The following is a 16,643-nucleotide window of genomic DNA, read 5'->3' as shown; positions in this document are numbered from 1 at the left end:
TCTGCATAGTGCGAATTCTTGACAATGTTGGTATCAAGCCATCCCTCGTCAATGTAGAGAGACCCAGCTACTCGATGATAAACAAGTGCACCAACAATACTACTCGATGGCGAAAGGCGGACGATGCATCGCTGACCCGTGGAAGAATTGTGGTGCAAGGGTTTTACAAGAAGTACCATGAAACGAGCGCACATAGTGGATTTGGTTGATGCACCGTCTGCACTCAGTTCAATTTATTAGTATATGATTTCAATTTATTACACTTAAGATAGAAGACATTCTACGACCTATGTCAAGATATTTGTTAGACAAGTATGTTCTAGAATTTTTTTATTAGGATACTAAGAAAAATCAAACACATATAATGCACGATAACACATCTAATGAAGCACATTAATTTACAAAGGGAACAAAACTAAAAAATATACAAAGGGGCACAATTTGGTGTTTTTTTCCCTTAAATCTGAAGTAAAGCCAATTCAATGTAAGGTTTCTTACTAGCATCTAAAATGAATTGTTACAAAAAATAAGCCGACATAACTTCAAGTATGTAATACAATTTCAATTTGGGGAAAGTGTATTTTGCAATAAATAAATACATGAATCGCAACAATGAATATTGTATCTTAAATTCAGCAGCGCAATATATATATATATATATATATATATATATATATATATATATATATATATATATATATATATATATATATATATATATATATATATATATATATATATATACACACACACACACACACACAAAAAATTTTTATTGTTAACATAATCAAAGATTAATAAGATGAACATATATACATATATGCTAAATGTGATAGGAAAGTTAGTAACTAACATATTGTGTTATCAAGTAAGTCATAAATAAGTAAAAAAGTTTAGTATAAATAATTCAAATTTTTTATTGTTAACATAATCGAAGATTAATAAGATTACAGTCCTCTTGCAAGTTATAGCAGTAAAAATAAATACTTTTGTGATTATAATTGATATTTTTATCTTATAAATGTTTGTCACAACTGTTGAAATATTTATCAATATGCAATAAGTAATACTTTTTATATATGTATATCTATATTTTCGGGAATAATAATCACATCTAGTTTCTGAATGATGTGAAACCCAATAAATAAATATAATTTTATTCTTACAAAATTATCCTGCATAACATGTCCGATTGTCACAAATTTTTGAATTTTGACAGAAAAAATGGGTAACGCTCGAAACCATTAATATTTTGTAATTTATGAAATTAAATTTGACAAATCAATAATATTTTATTTCAATTTGGATAAATTTGGATATAACAACTGGATATATTTCTGCTATACCAATATTACGCAACAATTGATATAATCCAATGGTATATCCATTTTACCTCATTGGGCTTAAGTTGAAATAGAAATAAAACTAGGCCTGCACAGGATGAGAGCAGAGCAACCTCCCACTCGGTAATGCTAGGAAGTTATGTCTAAAGAAGGAAAATACTAAAATATTTTAAACAAAACCATTGAAATTTAAATAAAATAACATCATGAATTGTCATAATTAAACATTTTTTATGTCCACGAGACTATTTAAAATAAACTGAATCTCGATAGAAATATCTTCCTCTTAGGTCAATTCACTCTGATAATAAAAAAGTAAACACATAACAAATAATAGGAGTACAAATGGAATTGAAGTAATTAAACTTGTTATTTTTGAATTATAGTGGTGAATATCTCACGGAAGAAAATAAATTGTAATTATGGCACGAAGCTCGCTGTCATCCACAAATTTAGACAGGTGCCTACGATAATCCATGGCTCATCACGACCACAGATGCACACGGGTGAACAGTAAAAGCCAAAAAAATTCAAAAACACCTAAAAATATACACATAAAAAAAGAACAAGTTTTCTAAGGGCGGAATATTTTATGGCGGTTTGACATTGGAGGAGCTCGGGACAGGAAAAAGGGAAATCATTGCTCCAAAATAAAATTTTCTGAACCTTTCCCAAAACACAGATTTTGCTTTTGTCTAGAGCTCGTCCGACGCCAAATCGCCATGAAATTTTGCACGTCCCAAGAAAACTTGTTCATCTTTGATGCAAAAGAAATAAACAGATTTGTTTGTTGTTTTGCTATTCCTTTTGATATTACTGGGAGGAGATGCTCCCTATCACCAAATCGCCGTCCTGATGCGCCTACGTCTACTCCATTGGAAGTTTTGTAGGACTAAATCGTAATCACGGCTTACCATGTGAACAGAGCTAAGAGAAACAGAGCTATGCAGCACCGACCGATGTGAACTGTCCCCTTTCCACTGTCAAACTTGGACACTTGACACGACCCATGACACTGCTTACTGCTGAATTTCTCTAGCAATGTTGCTGTCAAATCATCCCTCAGCAATGTAGACAGACCCAGCTATACTTTTTCTTTTTCTCCAGCCATCATGGTCTGCATTTCCCTGGTGATAAACAAGTGCAACAACAACTACTACCCGATGGCCGTGGCTGACCCGTCGAGGCCAAGAATTGCGGTGCAAGGGTGTGGACAAGAAGCAACGGGAAAAGAGCACACATAGTGGACATGGATGATGCGCCGTCCCCCGTGTGCACTCGGCTCCATTTTTCCTCCCTCGCCGTCCACCACCAACTCTCTCTCCCCAAAGTCCTATCAATCAAACAATTCCAAGAGTCAGTGAGAAACCGTCTGCAACTGCAAAGACTCCACGGCAAGCAAGGAGCACGCTACCAGAGATTTAAGGTCCATGATCGTCTAGTGCTCGATCGGTTCCCTCCTGGCGGAGCAGATCAATGGAGCCGGCGACGTTCTTCCGGTGCGTGCCGGACCATGGGGAGGACGACGACGACGAGCAGAGCAGCGGCGGGTGCTTCCTGGACGTGTACGTGCACGGCGCGCGCGGCATCCACAACATCTGCATCTACGCGGACCAGGACGTGTACGCGCGCTTCTCCCTCACGTCCAGCCCGGGCCACGCGCCGGCGCTCTCCACGCGCGTGGCTGCCAGGGGCGGCGCCAGCCCGCGCTTCGACGAGCGCCTCCCGCCGGTGCGCGTCCGCCGGGGCAGGCTCGGCACCGACGCGCTCAAGTGCGAGGTGTGGATGCGCAGCTGCGCAGAGAGCGTCCTCGAGGACCAGCTCCTCGGGTTCGCGCTCGTGCCGCTCGCCGCCGTCGCGGCCGCTCACGGCGCGCGGGTGGAGCGGCGGGAGTTCTCCCTCTCTTCGACAGATCTCACCCACTCGCCCGCCGGCACGGTGAGCCTGTCCCTCGCCCTCCGCTCCGGCCGCGGCGACGCGTGTATCGCGGGGCCGTCAGACCGCGCCGCGGCGGAGCCGTCGATCACGTCTGAGGTGGTCATCCTTGAGCCGCCAGCGCCGCCGGTGGACTACTTGGGTATCGAGTTCCCTGACCTCAACACGGCCAAAGAGAACGACGACATGGCCGTCCAGTACCTGCCGTTCTTGCACCTCGGGGTGGCGCCACAGGTGGCCATGGAGACGGGCACGAGCCCACGCGGCGAGAATTCGATGTCGGTGTCCTCGGAGGGAAGCAAGAACGCCTCGACGACCACCACGACCAGCGACGACAGGGCGATCGATGTCTCCTCCTCGGCGGCGACAGAGAAGCCGCATCGGCACGACGGCGCCCACGAGGCCACCGTGTCGGCGCCGATGTGCTGCGGCGCGCCGGACACGCCGACGTCCAACGGAGGACCGGCGTATGGCAAGGAGAAGGTCGACGTTTTCAAGTCTCCCATGGCCGCCGGCGACGTCATCGACATGGAGGCGGAGCAGAGCGCGATGCAGCGGCAGATCATGGAGATGTACGTGAAGAGCATGCAGCAGTTCACCGAGTCGCTGGGCGCGATGAGGCTGCCGATGCAGCTCGACGGCGACGGCGGCGCCGGGGTGGTCGTTCAGAGGGACGAGAAGAAGCCGGAGCCGGAGGCGAGGAAGGACGGGGCGAGGGTCTTCTACGGAAGCAGAGCTTTCTTCTGAAGAAGACTATAATTATTCAGAGTGTTGTGAAGAGACCTACTACGATTATTCAGAGCGTGGAAAATCTGATCTCTTCTTGCAAAGGTATTGATTGATCAGAGTGCGGTTAGATGGTGACTAGGTTTTGATTCTTCATCATCGTTGTTGATTTGATTCGTTAGTGCAATTGCAAATTAGTACAGTACACCTCTAGCTAAGATTAACATGTGTGCGCTAGAGTTTTGTGTGTATTCGGCGGGAGCAGAGCTTTTCTTCTGAAGAAGACTACAATTATTCAGAGTGTTCTGTATAAAAACTGCGGTTATTCAGCCTGCCATGTCCTGCGGAATATCTGATCCCCGGGCCACTGCATCTGGGAGATGCATGCAGCCACTTTATTAATCTAATCTCTGCCGAAGGTTTTGGTTGTTAATCATCTTTGCTGGTGTTGCGCGCAATTACAAACTCCTGCAGTATATGTGATATGTCTTGCTAATAAGAGTAACATGTGGAGTGGAATGGAGTTTCATGTGGGCATCAGCCGGCCAGGCAAGGTTGCTTGGTCAGATCTCCTCTGAACCTTCTTGAGGAGAGAGTGTGAACACTTGCAGAAAAGCTGCAGATCATTGATCATTGAGGAACATTGAGATAGATCATTGTGAAACTAGTTATATCACTGCACAAACTTGTATTAGCAGGGTACTCAAGTATGCTGCTTTTCTTGCCAAATTCTTGCTCCTGCCTCCTATCATATGGATGGTCCCACCCCGCCCCATAGCATTGTTTCAGAAGCAAAGGAACACCTTGGTTTTGCTTCTTTCTTGAGCGTCGCGTGGAGCCAACCGCGAACCGTTGATGTGGACGTACGTCCGTGCATGAACGCGACCGACACCTGCTGTGTTTTACCACTTCTCCTGACAAGAAATGGCAACGTAGAAAGACTGAAGCCGACTCAAGGGCAGGCAGAAAGAGAACTGCCTAATTCGTTGGATCCATGATGAGATTGATGCAAGGCAGCAATGGAGGCGCTGGCTCTGGCTCTTCCACACATACGGTATCTCAGGGCAACTCCAACACAGCGTCTCGGCTGAGCCGACATATTTGTCCGCTTTTTCATTTGGGTCGCCCGATGCGTTCAACGGTGGCCGGCCCATTCTGTGACATGTTTGTCTCGACATCTCCTCAAATATGTATTCCCTCCGTCCCCAAATACTTGTCTTTTTAGGCATTTTAAATGGACTCAACATACGGATGTATGTAGACATATTTTAAAGTGTGGATTCACTCATTTTACGCCGCATGTAGTCACTTGTTGAAATCTCTAGAAAGACAAGTATTTAGGAACGGAGGGAGTAGCAGGCAGGGTAGTTCGCCGTGAGGAATGGCGCCAGTGCACGTTGACCATGGCGGGGACGAGCTGCACGCACGCGAGCACGCACGACGGGCATGCAATGTTGAAGTATAATGTGCTGCCTAGTCTATTCCATCAGATCGGTCTTTTGGTTGCATTGTCTAAAGTATGCACTTCTACATGGTATCAGAGCCAAGAGGTCTTGAGTTCAAGACCGACTGACGCAATTAAATTACAGCCCACTTTCGGTCCACGTTTAGGCCTGAGAGAGCCACACGTGACGGGAAGTGTTGAAGTATAATGTGCTGCCTAGTCTCTTTCATCAGATCGGGTTTTTGGTTGCATTGGCTAGAGCATGCACTTCTACATGCAGGCCGCGAGCCCGCGACCAGCTCATGCTACTTGAGGTCGGGCGCGGGGCGAGGGCATGGAACGGCTGGGCGCCGGAAGCACGCGCCGCGTGGCCGAGCGAGCAGGGCAGGGGAGAGCAGCTGTGCGGCGCGGCTGGCGAGCGCGGCCAGAGAGACCACGCGACATGACACGGCAGAGGCAGGTGTCAACTGTGCCATGGCGAGGTAGAGAGAAAGGAGAGAAAAAAGTTATATGAGTGGATGGCATGTAGGCCACACAGGAAATGCAGCGGACAGAGGCGAACGAAAAGGACACAGAAAATGTCCGCTTTTTGTCTTCGTCATATCCAAATCTGACCCAAGTTCAATACTGAAATGGGTCCAAGCGAATACAAAATGGACAGAAATTAAAAATGGATCCGTCCATTGTGCAAAGATTTTTTTTAGTCCATTCGGTTGGAGTTGCTCTCACTCGCACTGTCTTGATTGGTTGTCAAGTACAGACAGTAGCACGGCGTGTCGTCAGTGACGCGGGTGGTCTGACCTCTGTGCCATGCAGCCCTGAAATCCTGTCAAATGGCTTGAACCGAGCAATTTTGGTTCCCTAGGAATGATTACACAAATAAGAAAAAAAACGTGTGGTGTTCTGAAAAAATTGACAATTACCTCTACCCTTAAAAGTGCATCGCCAGAATAACAAAACTTTATTTCACTTGTGAGTTGATGAACACTAGCAAAAGGGCCCGTGCGTTGCAACGGGAGAAAAAAATTCATAATTTCAAATGGTCATGATCACATTTCGTTGCATCACCGAGATACAATATCTCTCTCAATTTCTCGAAATCATGAACATTTTGAAATTATGAACAATTTGTTAAACTCATGCACATATTTGAAATCGCAAACAACATACTATTACAAATTTCTGAACATTTTCTACAATCAAGAACATTTTTTCAATTTATGAATATTTTTTGCTATTTACAAACATTTTTTAGAAATTGTGAACATTTTTAAGCAATTTTCCTGAACTGGCAAACATTCTATAATCGATGAAAATATTTAGAAATTGGGTGGAATAGTTATTGAATTTGACGAACTTTTTTTGATTTAGCGAACATTTTTGGAAATGCCCGTGCCTTGCAACGGAAAAAAACTATCAAGTTATACATGTGTGGTAGATATAAAAAAGTATGAATCAAATTCACAAAGTATATACAAATCATGTCATGATGCGATAAGACACTTTTAAAATGTAATTTCAAAAAAGAACAATATGATGCTCATCAAGACTTGATTTTTTAAGGCGTCACAACAAAATATTTTGTGGCTGAGCAAACTGCATTGACGGACCCTGCCTGAGCTATACTGATAAATAAAGTGTCTCGTCTGGACTTAGCGTAGCGGTGTTTACCATAACCACTATTGTGATATGAAAATAAGCATAACTGTGTATGGAAGCAAAATAGACATTTAGTCATTTTAATATAGCTTACAAAAACAAACCCTTAGAAAGTTATGTCAATTTTGTTGGGTTCAGCGTTGTACAAAACACGGAAACCCTTTTTTACCCAATGCGAAGGACTAAATAAAATCATAAAACGAGCTATATAGATCTCCTAATAAAACCTTTATGGAACCTACAATTAGTTTTGTTCATTATTTACGGATGTGTTTTAATTTTTGTGAACATTTTCTAAAAGCTGATGGACATGATTTTTAAATTCCTGAATATGCTTTGAATATTGGCTCATTTAAAAAAATCATGAACATTTTTTATTTCATGAAATCATTAGAAATCGTGATTTGTTTATAATTTGTGAGCAATTTTTTAAGTCTTGAACATTTTTTGATTTTTAGAATATTTTTTAAATTCACAAACAGTTTACCATTTTCCTACTTTTTTTCAGAACTCGCAATTGTTTGATATTTTGGAAATCCGAAATTAATTTTGAGATAAAAAACCAAAACAGAAATAAAAAAGTAAAAAGAAATAAAAAATAGGGGGCGCCATCAATCCGAAATTTATTTTTAGGGAAAAAACAAAATAGAAATAAAAAAAAGATATAGAAAACAGGGGGCGCCACGACCCGCACATGGGCTGGCCCATTACTGCGCTTGGTAAAAAGAAAGAGAAAAAGCGTGAGAACCAGGGATCGAACCCTGGTCTCCTGTGTGGAGGAGCGTTGCCTCAGCCATCGCACTGCTCATGCATTGGTGCTATTATATCGTATCCACCTTTAATAACAGAACCCTGGAGCGATATTAGAAATTAAAAACGAATCATTTTTGCCACTTACGGGTGGCATTGGTGGGTAATTATTGCCAACTTTAGGGGCAGTTTTAATGACGGACGGGCAGAAGCGATGCGTGCTTTATATTGAGTTGATGAACATTTTTTACGGAATTGAGTCGATGAACTTTGTCGCAATCTGATGCCATGTCCCCAACCCCAACCCCAACAACACAATGACATGAATTTTTTTTATTAAAAAACACACAAAGACAGTGGCGGTGCCAGGAATTCATTCATGTGTAGTCAATTAAAACTTGTGTAGTTATATGTATGTATTTATGATTTTTTTTCTACTTCGTCGTGTGAAATAAATTTTCCGGATCGGCCTTAAATGATAAACGGGTCAGTGGAGCTGGCACCGTGCGACCCGATTGGTCAGACGGGTCGACCCAGTCGATTCACTAGGCCCTAGTCGCTACTGGCCGCTCCTGTTGGAGACGCCCCTGCGCACATCTATGATATACGAACTGGATTGATTCTGTCGGAGATGCCGTTGTACACAAGAAGCGGGCAGGTCGACAGGTAGATGGATTCTTACGTCAACTACTGGTACATGCCACTCGTTCGTGTTTCAGTCACCGTCGAGCTCGCCATTACTCTCCAACTTGTACAGCTCGTTGTTCCAGTGGCCTTCCCGGTCTTCACATTGAGCTCACTGGATTCATGTATTTCCATCTTTATCTTGGGTCGGCCTCGTATACCCAATGGGTCAGTGAGGCCACAATTTTTTGATGAAATGGGCCGACCCATGGCCTCACATAATGACACCTTAGGGTCATGGGGCCAAGTCCAAGGCCAGCCTCCTTTTTGCAACGCTCCACTCCACGGGCCTTTCATTCCTACAAACCAGTGGGCCGCGCGGGAATTTCAAACGGCACCTGTTCCTCTCCTTCAGGTTCTGTGTCTTTTTTCCCCTCAAAAAAGAAATGTTCAATGTCTTTTTTTTTTCTGTTGACAGCTCCAGAAGTACAGGTGAGTAGTACAACAGTACTGCAGGACAGGAGACAGAACGTACTACCACTCTACAAGCAAGTACGGTCAGCTCGTTATCGAGCTGTTGGAGACGGCTCATGGAAGGGGTTCACCTCGCTTGCCACCATGTGCTCAGCTCGCAGATGCATGCATGAATGCTCTAGTACAAGATGAGCACACAGTGACACAAAACGCATGATTGTGCCATATTTAAAATCACCATTGCCCTCACTGACACCAGGCGATAGATTAGTTCCGTCGTACACCAAATGTCGACATTTGCGTGCCTGGAGCGGACCCTGTTGGGTAGTTTATGTAAAGGCACGGTGTGTGTGTGTGTGTGGACCGTGGAGCAGTGGAGGTAAATCATCCTTATTTCATACGTATATTTCAAATATGTACACATGAATCATACATGGAGATGGTCCGCACTCTTTCATCACAACGCCACTGCTTCGCGCCAGGCTCTATATTTATTTTCTACTACCTCTGTTCCTAACTAAAATTATATTTATCTTCAGGAACAGAGGTAGTGCTATATATGCTCTTGTTTTACTAGTTATATTATCCTCAGCGCGCAGCTGCATACATACAGGGCTACACATAAATGTATATACATTCATAATTACGTACTATATATGGAGCACGCTGCACTATACGTACTACTGTATCATGCATGCGTAATATTATCTTGGGCATTTGTCCTATATCTATGGCATGCATGTATTTTGATTCATGGTGGTTAAACACGACAATATACACCATTATTATGCTACGTATGATCTACTGGTGGTGATGTAAACGTAGTCCTGCATTTTGCGTCAGGGCGTTCTCCAGTTCTTCACAAAATGCCGGGCATTCCTTGCTCATCGTCCGTTGGGTTCTCTGTTGCAATACAAAAAATAAGCTGGCATTGTAAGTTCTTTGATATAAAATTGCGGTTCTGGCGCATGCAGCCTGGATTTTAATGCAAAAGTGTACACACTTTTAGTCATACATATTTGCATGAAGATTCTTTTCATTTGGCGGGGAAATTTGCATAAGGATTCGGATAAATAGCTATCTGGATAAGCATTTTCCATCTGTACTATTGATACTCTTTGCGGATTTGGGGAAAAAGGATGGGATAAGTGTCCATGCATTCGATTGTGTGAGAGTACACGTCATTGTCTTAAAAGAGGATGTTACTTGTGTAAAACTCTAGCCCAAATTCATTCAGACTAGCCACAATGGAGAGTAACATACACTAGTAACATACACATATCCCTAGACTATATTACTACATCAATAATGGGTAATAACATAAGTGTGGTAACATGCAAAGCTTCATTTATTAGGTTATAGACTCATATTGCATTGGGACATGTGATGTTACAATAACTAGCCAAGTTACTAGTACTATCTCCTCATCAACTCACTTCCACATAAGCAAATTTGCTGAGTTGGACTCGATGTTACTACTGAAGTTACTCCCACTGTGGCTAGTCTCAATGTTCTACCTACCTATTAGATGGACCATACATACTTATCGCCTCTACTACAATTTCATCATCGCTTCATGTAAAAGGATTAACCCATAAATGCTATATGTGGTTGCTAGACAAGAGTATATATGCTAGTCAAACTTTCTCTACACTTGCCATGTGGAACTGATTTCACCACACAGCTAAACTTGGGCCACATGGTCCTTCACAAAGGAAGGTCGGGAAAATATCAGGTGATACCATGTCTTAGGTGCTCCCGTGATACGAGCTTCTGGTCCGTTGGATCTCAGATCCAACGGCTCCTAGGAGGTTCTGAAAGACTGCCGTACTTGTTCGCAATTTTTGGACTTCAAAAGGACTTTTTTGCAAAATGTTGAAAGCCTTCTGGGAGTCGTTGGATCTCAGATCTAATGGCTCCTAGGATCTCGTATCATGGGAGCATATAAGGCTCCGTATCACCTGATACCTACCCAAGGAAGGTCAGCTGAACTTGGACCATGTCTGTTTGTTGGCGAACAGGTTTCATGCTCAATGGAGCCGCTTGGCCACGCAATCATTGCGCCATCTCATGAGTTTTTGTGTCTCCTCATGGCATATCTCTCTCTTGCGCCTTGACATAAGTCCAGATGTAACAACCACATCCATCCCACCCCTTTAAGTTGGGCTTGGAAAGGATGTGAGACAAAAGCCAAGGCCAACCAAGATCTATGTGGATATAGTCACATCCTAGTAATACCTAGATCACGGTTTTCTGCCAATTATTTGGGCAATTCTTTTCTGCTTAATTAATCGATGAGGAAAATCTTTTGCCCCCATTTCGAAAAAAATAGTAATACGTAGATCTAGTCTAGTATCAACTGACCTGGCTTAATTGGAGGAAGAAGCAACAACCTCGTCCACCCAAGTGCTTTGTTCTTCATGTCCAAAAAACCAAACAAATGACTAAAACAAAGGGATCCCGGTCGTCCTCTTTGCCAAGGGTGTAAGGATTGATCACCAATTAATGTTGACACTTTCGTAGTAGTATAAACCCTTTGAAGCTCGAAAGATGGAGCCGGTCAACCACAAATGACTAGGGTTTTGTGGAATCCACAAAATATATAGCTAGAGGGACCATTTTAGCACTAGGAGAGACCCTTTGTGGTCCGATTGAAGCTAGTGATGCGTTGTACATATTCGTTTCATTGGCTTCATCCTTGCATGTGCCGGTCAAGGTAAACAAAATGTACCATTTGCCATTTGTTGTACTATGCTACCAATTTTAACTTAATGGGTGGCCTCTATAATCTCCACCACTGATCTGAGTTAACAATCATAACCTTTTATCAGGGGGAGCATGCACCCAAGCAAGTCATACTGTAATAAGTTAACGAGCTTACAAGTGCCCATAATGTTTTTTCCTTTATGGATTAAATCCAAATAGTTCTAATTCTATGCTAGATAATCCAGTGTACGGCATGGAAGATCCTATATATTGCATATATAGCCAAAATAAATGTCCTCAAATTCATGTACTCTTTAGATTTTGATAAATCCTTATGCTTTTATGTGGCCCTACCGCAGTCGACATCGCTGGAAAACAAGTGCTTTGCTGAGTTTTAGCTCGTCAATTACTATATACTACTACTTGTTAAGATTTAATCCATAAGCAACCACATGGCATACGCGGTAAGCAAGCGATCTAAGAAAGAATCTGAAAAAGAACAAATCACAAGCATCGATGACATGAAAACAACAGGAGCTAAAGGCAGATGCATCTGTTGATGTGTACCTGAAGATGGAGACTATAGAAGGTCCTGTTCTGGAACGCGGAAGTGGACGAGCTGATGAGCCGGAGGCCTTCGTTCTCCAGCACCTTGATGCACTTGGACATGGGCAGAACTCCGGCCATGGTGCTCACCAGGCTGACCTGGACCATGATCTCCCTGTCGTCGAGGCAGGTGGCGGACACGATCGGAGCCGTGTTCCCCTTCATGGTCAGCACGCCGGGCTTGCAGCTGGCGCGCGTCAGCTCCTCCTTCTTCTTCTCCAGGCCGTCCACCTGCTTCTGCAGCTCCGGGATGTACTTGAGCACCCGCGACACCGTGATCGGAATGCTAAGCTTCTTCTGCAACACCAGATAAATCCAAGATATGTTCAAGACGCAATCTCTCACGTACGTGTATCTCGGAGGAAGGCTGATGAGTTAGTTTGGGTGAGAAATTTAATTACCGTGTGATCGGTGTCGGGGAGGAGGGAGCGGAGGTCGGAGTAGAGCTCGTTGAGCTGCTTGCGGCGGTCGCGCTCGTAGGCGTTGTGGCTGATCTTGCGATGGGAGCCCGAGCCATCGCCGCCCCCGGGGGAGCCGTAGCCGCCGGAGGAGGTGCCGTTATTGGCAGCCGGGGCCAGCGGGATGTCGTGGTCGAGGCCCGGCCACTGCGTATGGTGGTGGCCGCCGGCGACGGAGAATATCTCGGCCTCCAGCGACGATATGCTGCTCGCGAACGGGTCTTCGAACATCTGGTGCTGGTGCCCCATTGCCGGCCGGCAGCTCGAAGCAGCTAGATTCTGCTCGGTCGAGTTCGTGTGGGGAGGTTAGGGATGATGGTGGAACAACCTAGCTTAATTAGCTACCTAACCACCGAGCTATGTAGCTCCTAATTAATGGCGTTATTCTTTGTGAGACGCTAGAGGAAGCGGCAGTAGTAGCCTGGTAGTAGGGGAAGACCCTCTAAGCTAATGGAATTTTATTGAGAGAGGATTAGCATTAACAACTTCTCATGGCAGGTTTGATGTATGGAGTCAGCTGCTTGAGCCAGTTCTGGAATGGTGGCCTCCCATTTATATAGGGCCAGAGATGAGGGGACGTCAGTGTCAAATGCGACGTTCTAGATAACGAATTTTAGCCATAGCTAACTAATATTGATGCATCAGTCTGCAGTCTAAAAATTGAGAACAAAGTGAAGGGTTTTACCTTATGGTGCTCCAAGATCCATGTGAAAAATAATCTTGTTGACATGAAGAAAACCAAAATCAACAAATCATTTCATGGTCTTGCATATATGTATTTGCCATGAGTAGATGAATTTTGTGTATGGCCACATACTTTGTATGGCTAGATTCGTTATACATTAATTTTGATGGTCTTTAAATTAAATTGATCAACTTGCCTCCTTTTTATATACTAATAGAATAGAAAACCTCCATGGCTACAGCGTCACACACCCACTAATTAATTACATGGTACATCAAGTTCCTATTTGGTTCACAGTAATTTCATAGAAACTTTCGCCAGATTCTTAGTGATTCTTTTAATAGAGGCTGTTTGGTTTGTAGGATAATTAATAATTCATAGGAAAAGAAAGTTGTATGGCAAACTTTGAATGCGATCCAAAGGAAAATTTCAGTTGAGTCCAACCTCATGATTTTTTTCCTTTGTTTCAATTACAATCATGGCATACAACCAACCCTTTATATAAAATAAAAATATGTACTCCCGTGGTGCAACCAACTAACATCTTATTCCTATGTTCTTCATAGTCCTATTTTTCGACAATTACACAAAACAAAGAGGTCTGGAATGATACTATATATGACCGAATCCAACCCTTTTTTAGTACACCAGGGCTATGGTTCACAATTACACAACTTATTTCCACTTCAAGATCCACATTCTCCTCACCGTTGGTTGAAGGCCGGCCTCAAATGATATTATATATGACCGAATCCAACCCTTTTTTAGTACACCGGGGCTATGGTTCACAATTACACAACTTATTTCCACTTCAAGATCCACATTCTCCTCACCTTTGGTTGAAGGCCGTCTAGATTGTTGAGGGCTTGCCCACAAAAAAAACAAGATTATTGAGGTCTTATTTGAGTTCATGCTAGCTATGTGTTTTGTTACCATATTATCTTGGCTTGCAGTTTTTTTTCCTTGTTTCCATTTAGCTGTTTTCCTCAATATACCATGTATTCCACTAGCTTCATTCATTTACAACAGAGCGTAAAGCCATCTTCAGTGTTTCGAAAGCTAGAAATCCAAAAGAATTTCTGAGGTCCAAATTATATGTAAAGTTTGCAATTTTTGGCTGAGATCCAAATTTGTTTTGTTTCCTAAATTAAAAACCTTGGTCATCTTTGTGGGAAAGAAAACCACAGGGTACATATACGCTGATAATCTTTTTTTTTTGCGTCTAAAATCTTGTATTACTCAATCAATATCCGGATTACAATCAACTCTGCTAAGACCAACCGCTCCTGGTGGATCAGAGCCCAACCGCACTACAGTTCTCTTCTCGGTTCTAGCAAAGTTTGTGAAACAATCTGCTACAGCATTTTGGCTACGATTAATACGCTGATAATCTTTTAGTACTAGCTAGCTGCTTAATTGTACAATTGATTTGACGACGGATTCACTTGCAAACAAAAATTGACGATGGATTATCCTACATGTCTGTTTTGATTAATGACGAGTACTAGCTAGTAGATATGGACCGGTGGACCTAACATTTCCCCTTTGCTGAAGCAAAAAAGAAACGCAGGTATAGATCTAGCATCAATCCAGCCAATATATTCGGGTTCGCTCTCGCCGGGACCGGATTGGATGCCATTTTTGGTCGGTCTAATACTTCAATCAACCCAGAGAGATGATTTTCCAGGCAAAAATAAATAAATCCAGAGAGATGATTCGTTGGGAGCATACTATAAGAATGATCGCCACCAAACGAAAAATCAAAACGCTTATAAAACGAACCGATGCATAATTAAGTGCAGCTAGTGGGCGGCTACTACTAATAGCTAGCTGCTGACCTAAGCGGATTAGTTAAGCTATCTGCGGACGCCAAATGAGGAAGGGACTGCATCTGCAGGGTGGTCTAGGGAGGCAAGCTAAGCGACGGGATTATGTTAATCCGGCTGTGGGATTATGTTAATCGCCCGCGGCCACGTAGCGGAGGGGAGCTGGAGACACGCGCCGTGGGCGTGCCGGAGCGCGCCGGGCGCGTGCCGGCCCGTGCTGCGGAGGGGGCTCCCTCCCGTGCAGCACGCACAGGGCGCCCGCGTGCCTGCTTCCTCGGAGCATGTGTGTGGCTCCATCCTTGGGCATCTCCTCTTAACCTTTCTCTCTCAGTCTAGCCTTTAAAAAACCTTTCTCGCAGGTCCTCTCAGGTTTCAAATTTTGTCATTTGGAGAGCACACAGGCCTGCACGTGTCGAGCTACGGTTCAGGTTTGCTGCCTTTATGTCAGGTGACTTAGTATCACTTACATGTATTGGGTCAGTTGACTTAGTGTCATTGACATATGGGGTCTGTTGGTTTGCGGTCCTACATGTCAGTGTCCTAAGGCCTGGTATGTTTGAGCTTGAGGGACCAGATTTTGCTTTGCCAATAAAGCTGAATTTAATATATGAAACAAACAATTATTTCATTTGAGACTCATGGATCAGATTCAGATTCATCTTTGTTAGTAAAGCTAAGTCTGAAAGCTGAAACAAACAGCTATTTTGAATCAGCTTTGCCAGTGATGCTATATCGGGATTCAAGCTGTTTTCAATGGAATAGCCTTAGGCACCTCAAAGTGTATTTCAGTGGTGAAGTTGATTAATGTTGAGTATATTGATTATTAGGAAAGACTAGATAGACTAGGATTAGTTCTAGCTTGTCTTGTACTCCAAGTTGATCATTGTACTCCTATATATATGCTCACGAGGCTCAAGCAATACATCAACTATTCCGCAATAATTCATCTCTCTCCCTTCTAACATGATATCAGTTTCCGGGTTTTAAACCCTAGCCGCCGTCGCTTCCGCACCCGCGCGCCACCCCCGGGGCGGTCGGCCTCCATGACCGCCGCCGGGGGCCGCCCCGCCCGTACCTAGGGTTCGTCCGCCGGTCGTGTCGACCGGCTGCCCTAGAGAGTCTTTTTTTCCCGATCCTTTGATCCGGATTTTTCTCTCTCTCGCCGGTCGCTTTGATCGGCGTCTACTTTTTGATTTTCCGATCCACTTGATCGGTTTGCGTTGCCCATCGCCGCCGTCGACTTTCGCGCCTCTACTTTGACACCGGCGCGACACATGGCCTCTTCTCCGACTTGGCGACCTTGCACGATGCGGCGGCCCCTCGCGGCTACCGTGGCTATGTGCCTGTTGTCGTCGCCATGATCCGGTCGAGAATTCTGCATCAACCCCGCCTCCATCCACAACTCGG

General features: G+C 43.9%; 2 protein-coding genes across 2 annotated transcripts; one reads left to right on the top strand and one right to left on the bottom strand.

The window, feature by feature from the left end:
• Positions 1 to 2,486: 2,486 nt before the first annotated feature.
• Positions 2,487 to 4,333, top strand: LOC123072533 (uncharacterized). The gene has a single exon (XM_044496113.1). It carries the CDS (start codon positions 2,820 to 2,822, stop codon positions 4,023 to 4,025), a length of 1,206 nt encoding a protein of 401 aa, XP_044352048.1. The 5' UTR covers positions 2,487 to 2,819; the 3' UTR covers positions 4,026 to 4,333.
• Positions 4,334 to 9,331: 4,998 nt separating this feature from the next.
• Positions 9,332 to 13,235, bottom strand: LOC123072532 (protein IRON-RELATED TRANSCRIPTION FACTOR 2). The gene is made up of 3 exons (XM_044496112.1): positions 12,669 to 13,235; positions 12,229 to 12,564; positions 9,332 to 9,858 (listed from the first exon to the last, which is right to left on the bottom strand). Exons 1-3 carry the CDS (start codon positions 12,972 to 12,974, stop codon positions 9,757 to 9,759), a joined length of 744 nt encoding a protein of 247 aa, XP_044352047.1. The 5' UTR covers positions 12,975 to 13,235; the 3' UTR covers positions 9,332 to 9,756.
• Positions 13,236 to 16,643: the final 3,408 nt, after the last annotated feature.

Source organism: Triticum aestivum, chromosome 3B (genome assembly GCF_018294505.1).
Source record: "Triticum aestivum cultivar Chinese Spring chromosome 3B, IWGSC CS RefSeq v2.1, whole genome shotgun sequence".
Taxonomy (NCBI): Eukaryota; Viridiplantae; Streptophyta; class Magnoliopsida; order Poales; family Poaceae; genus Triticum; species Triticum aestivum.
The sequence above is the reverse complement of the archived record's forward strand: the minus strand, read 5'-3'. Positions and strand labels throughout refer to the sequence as shown.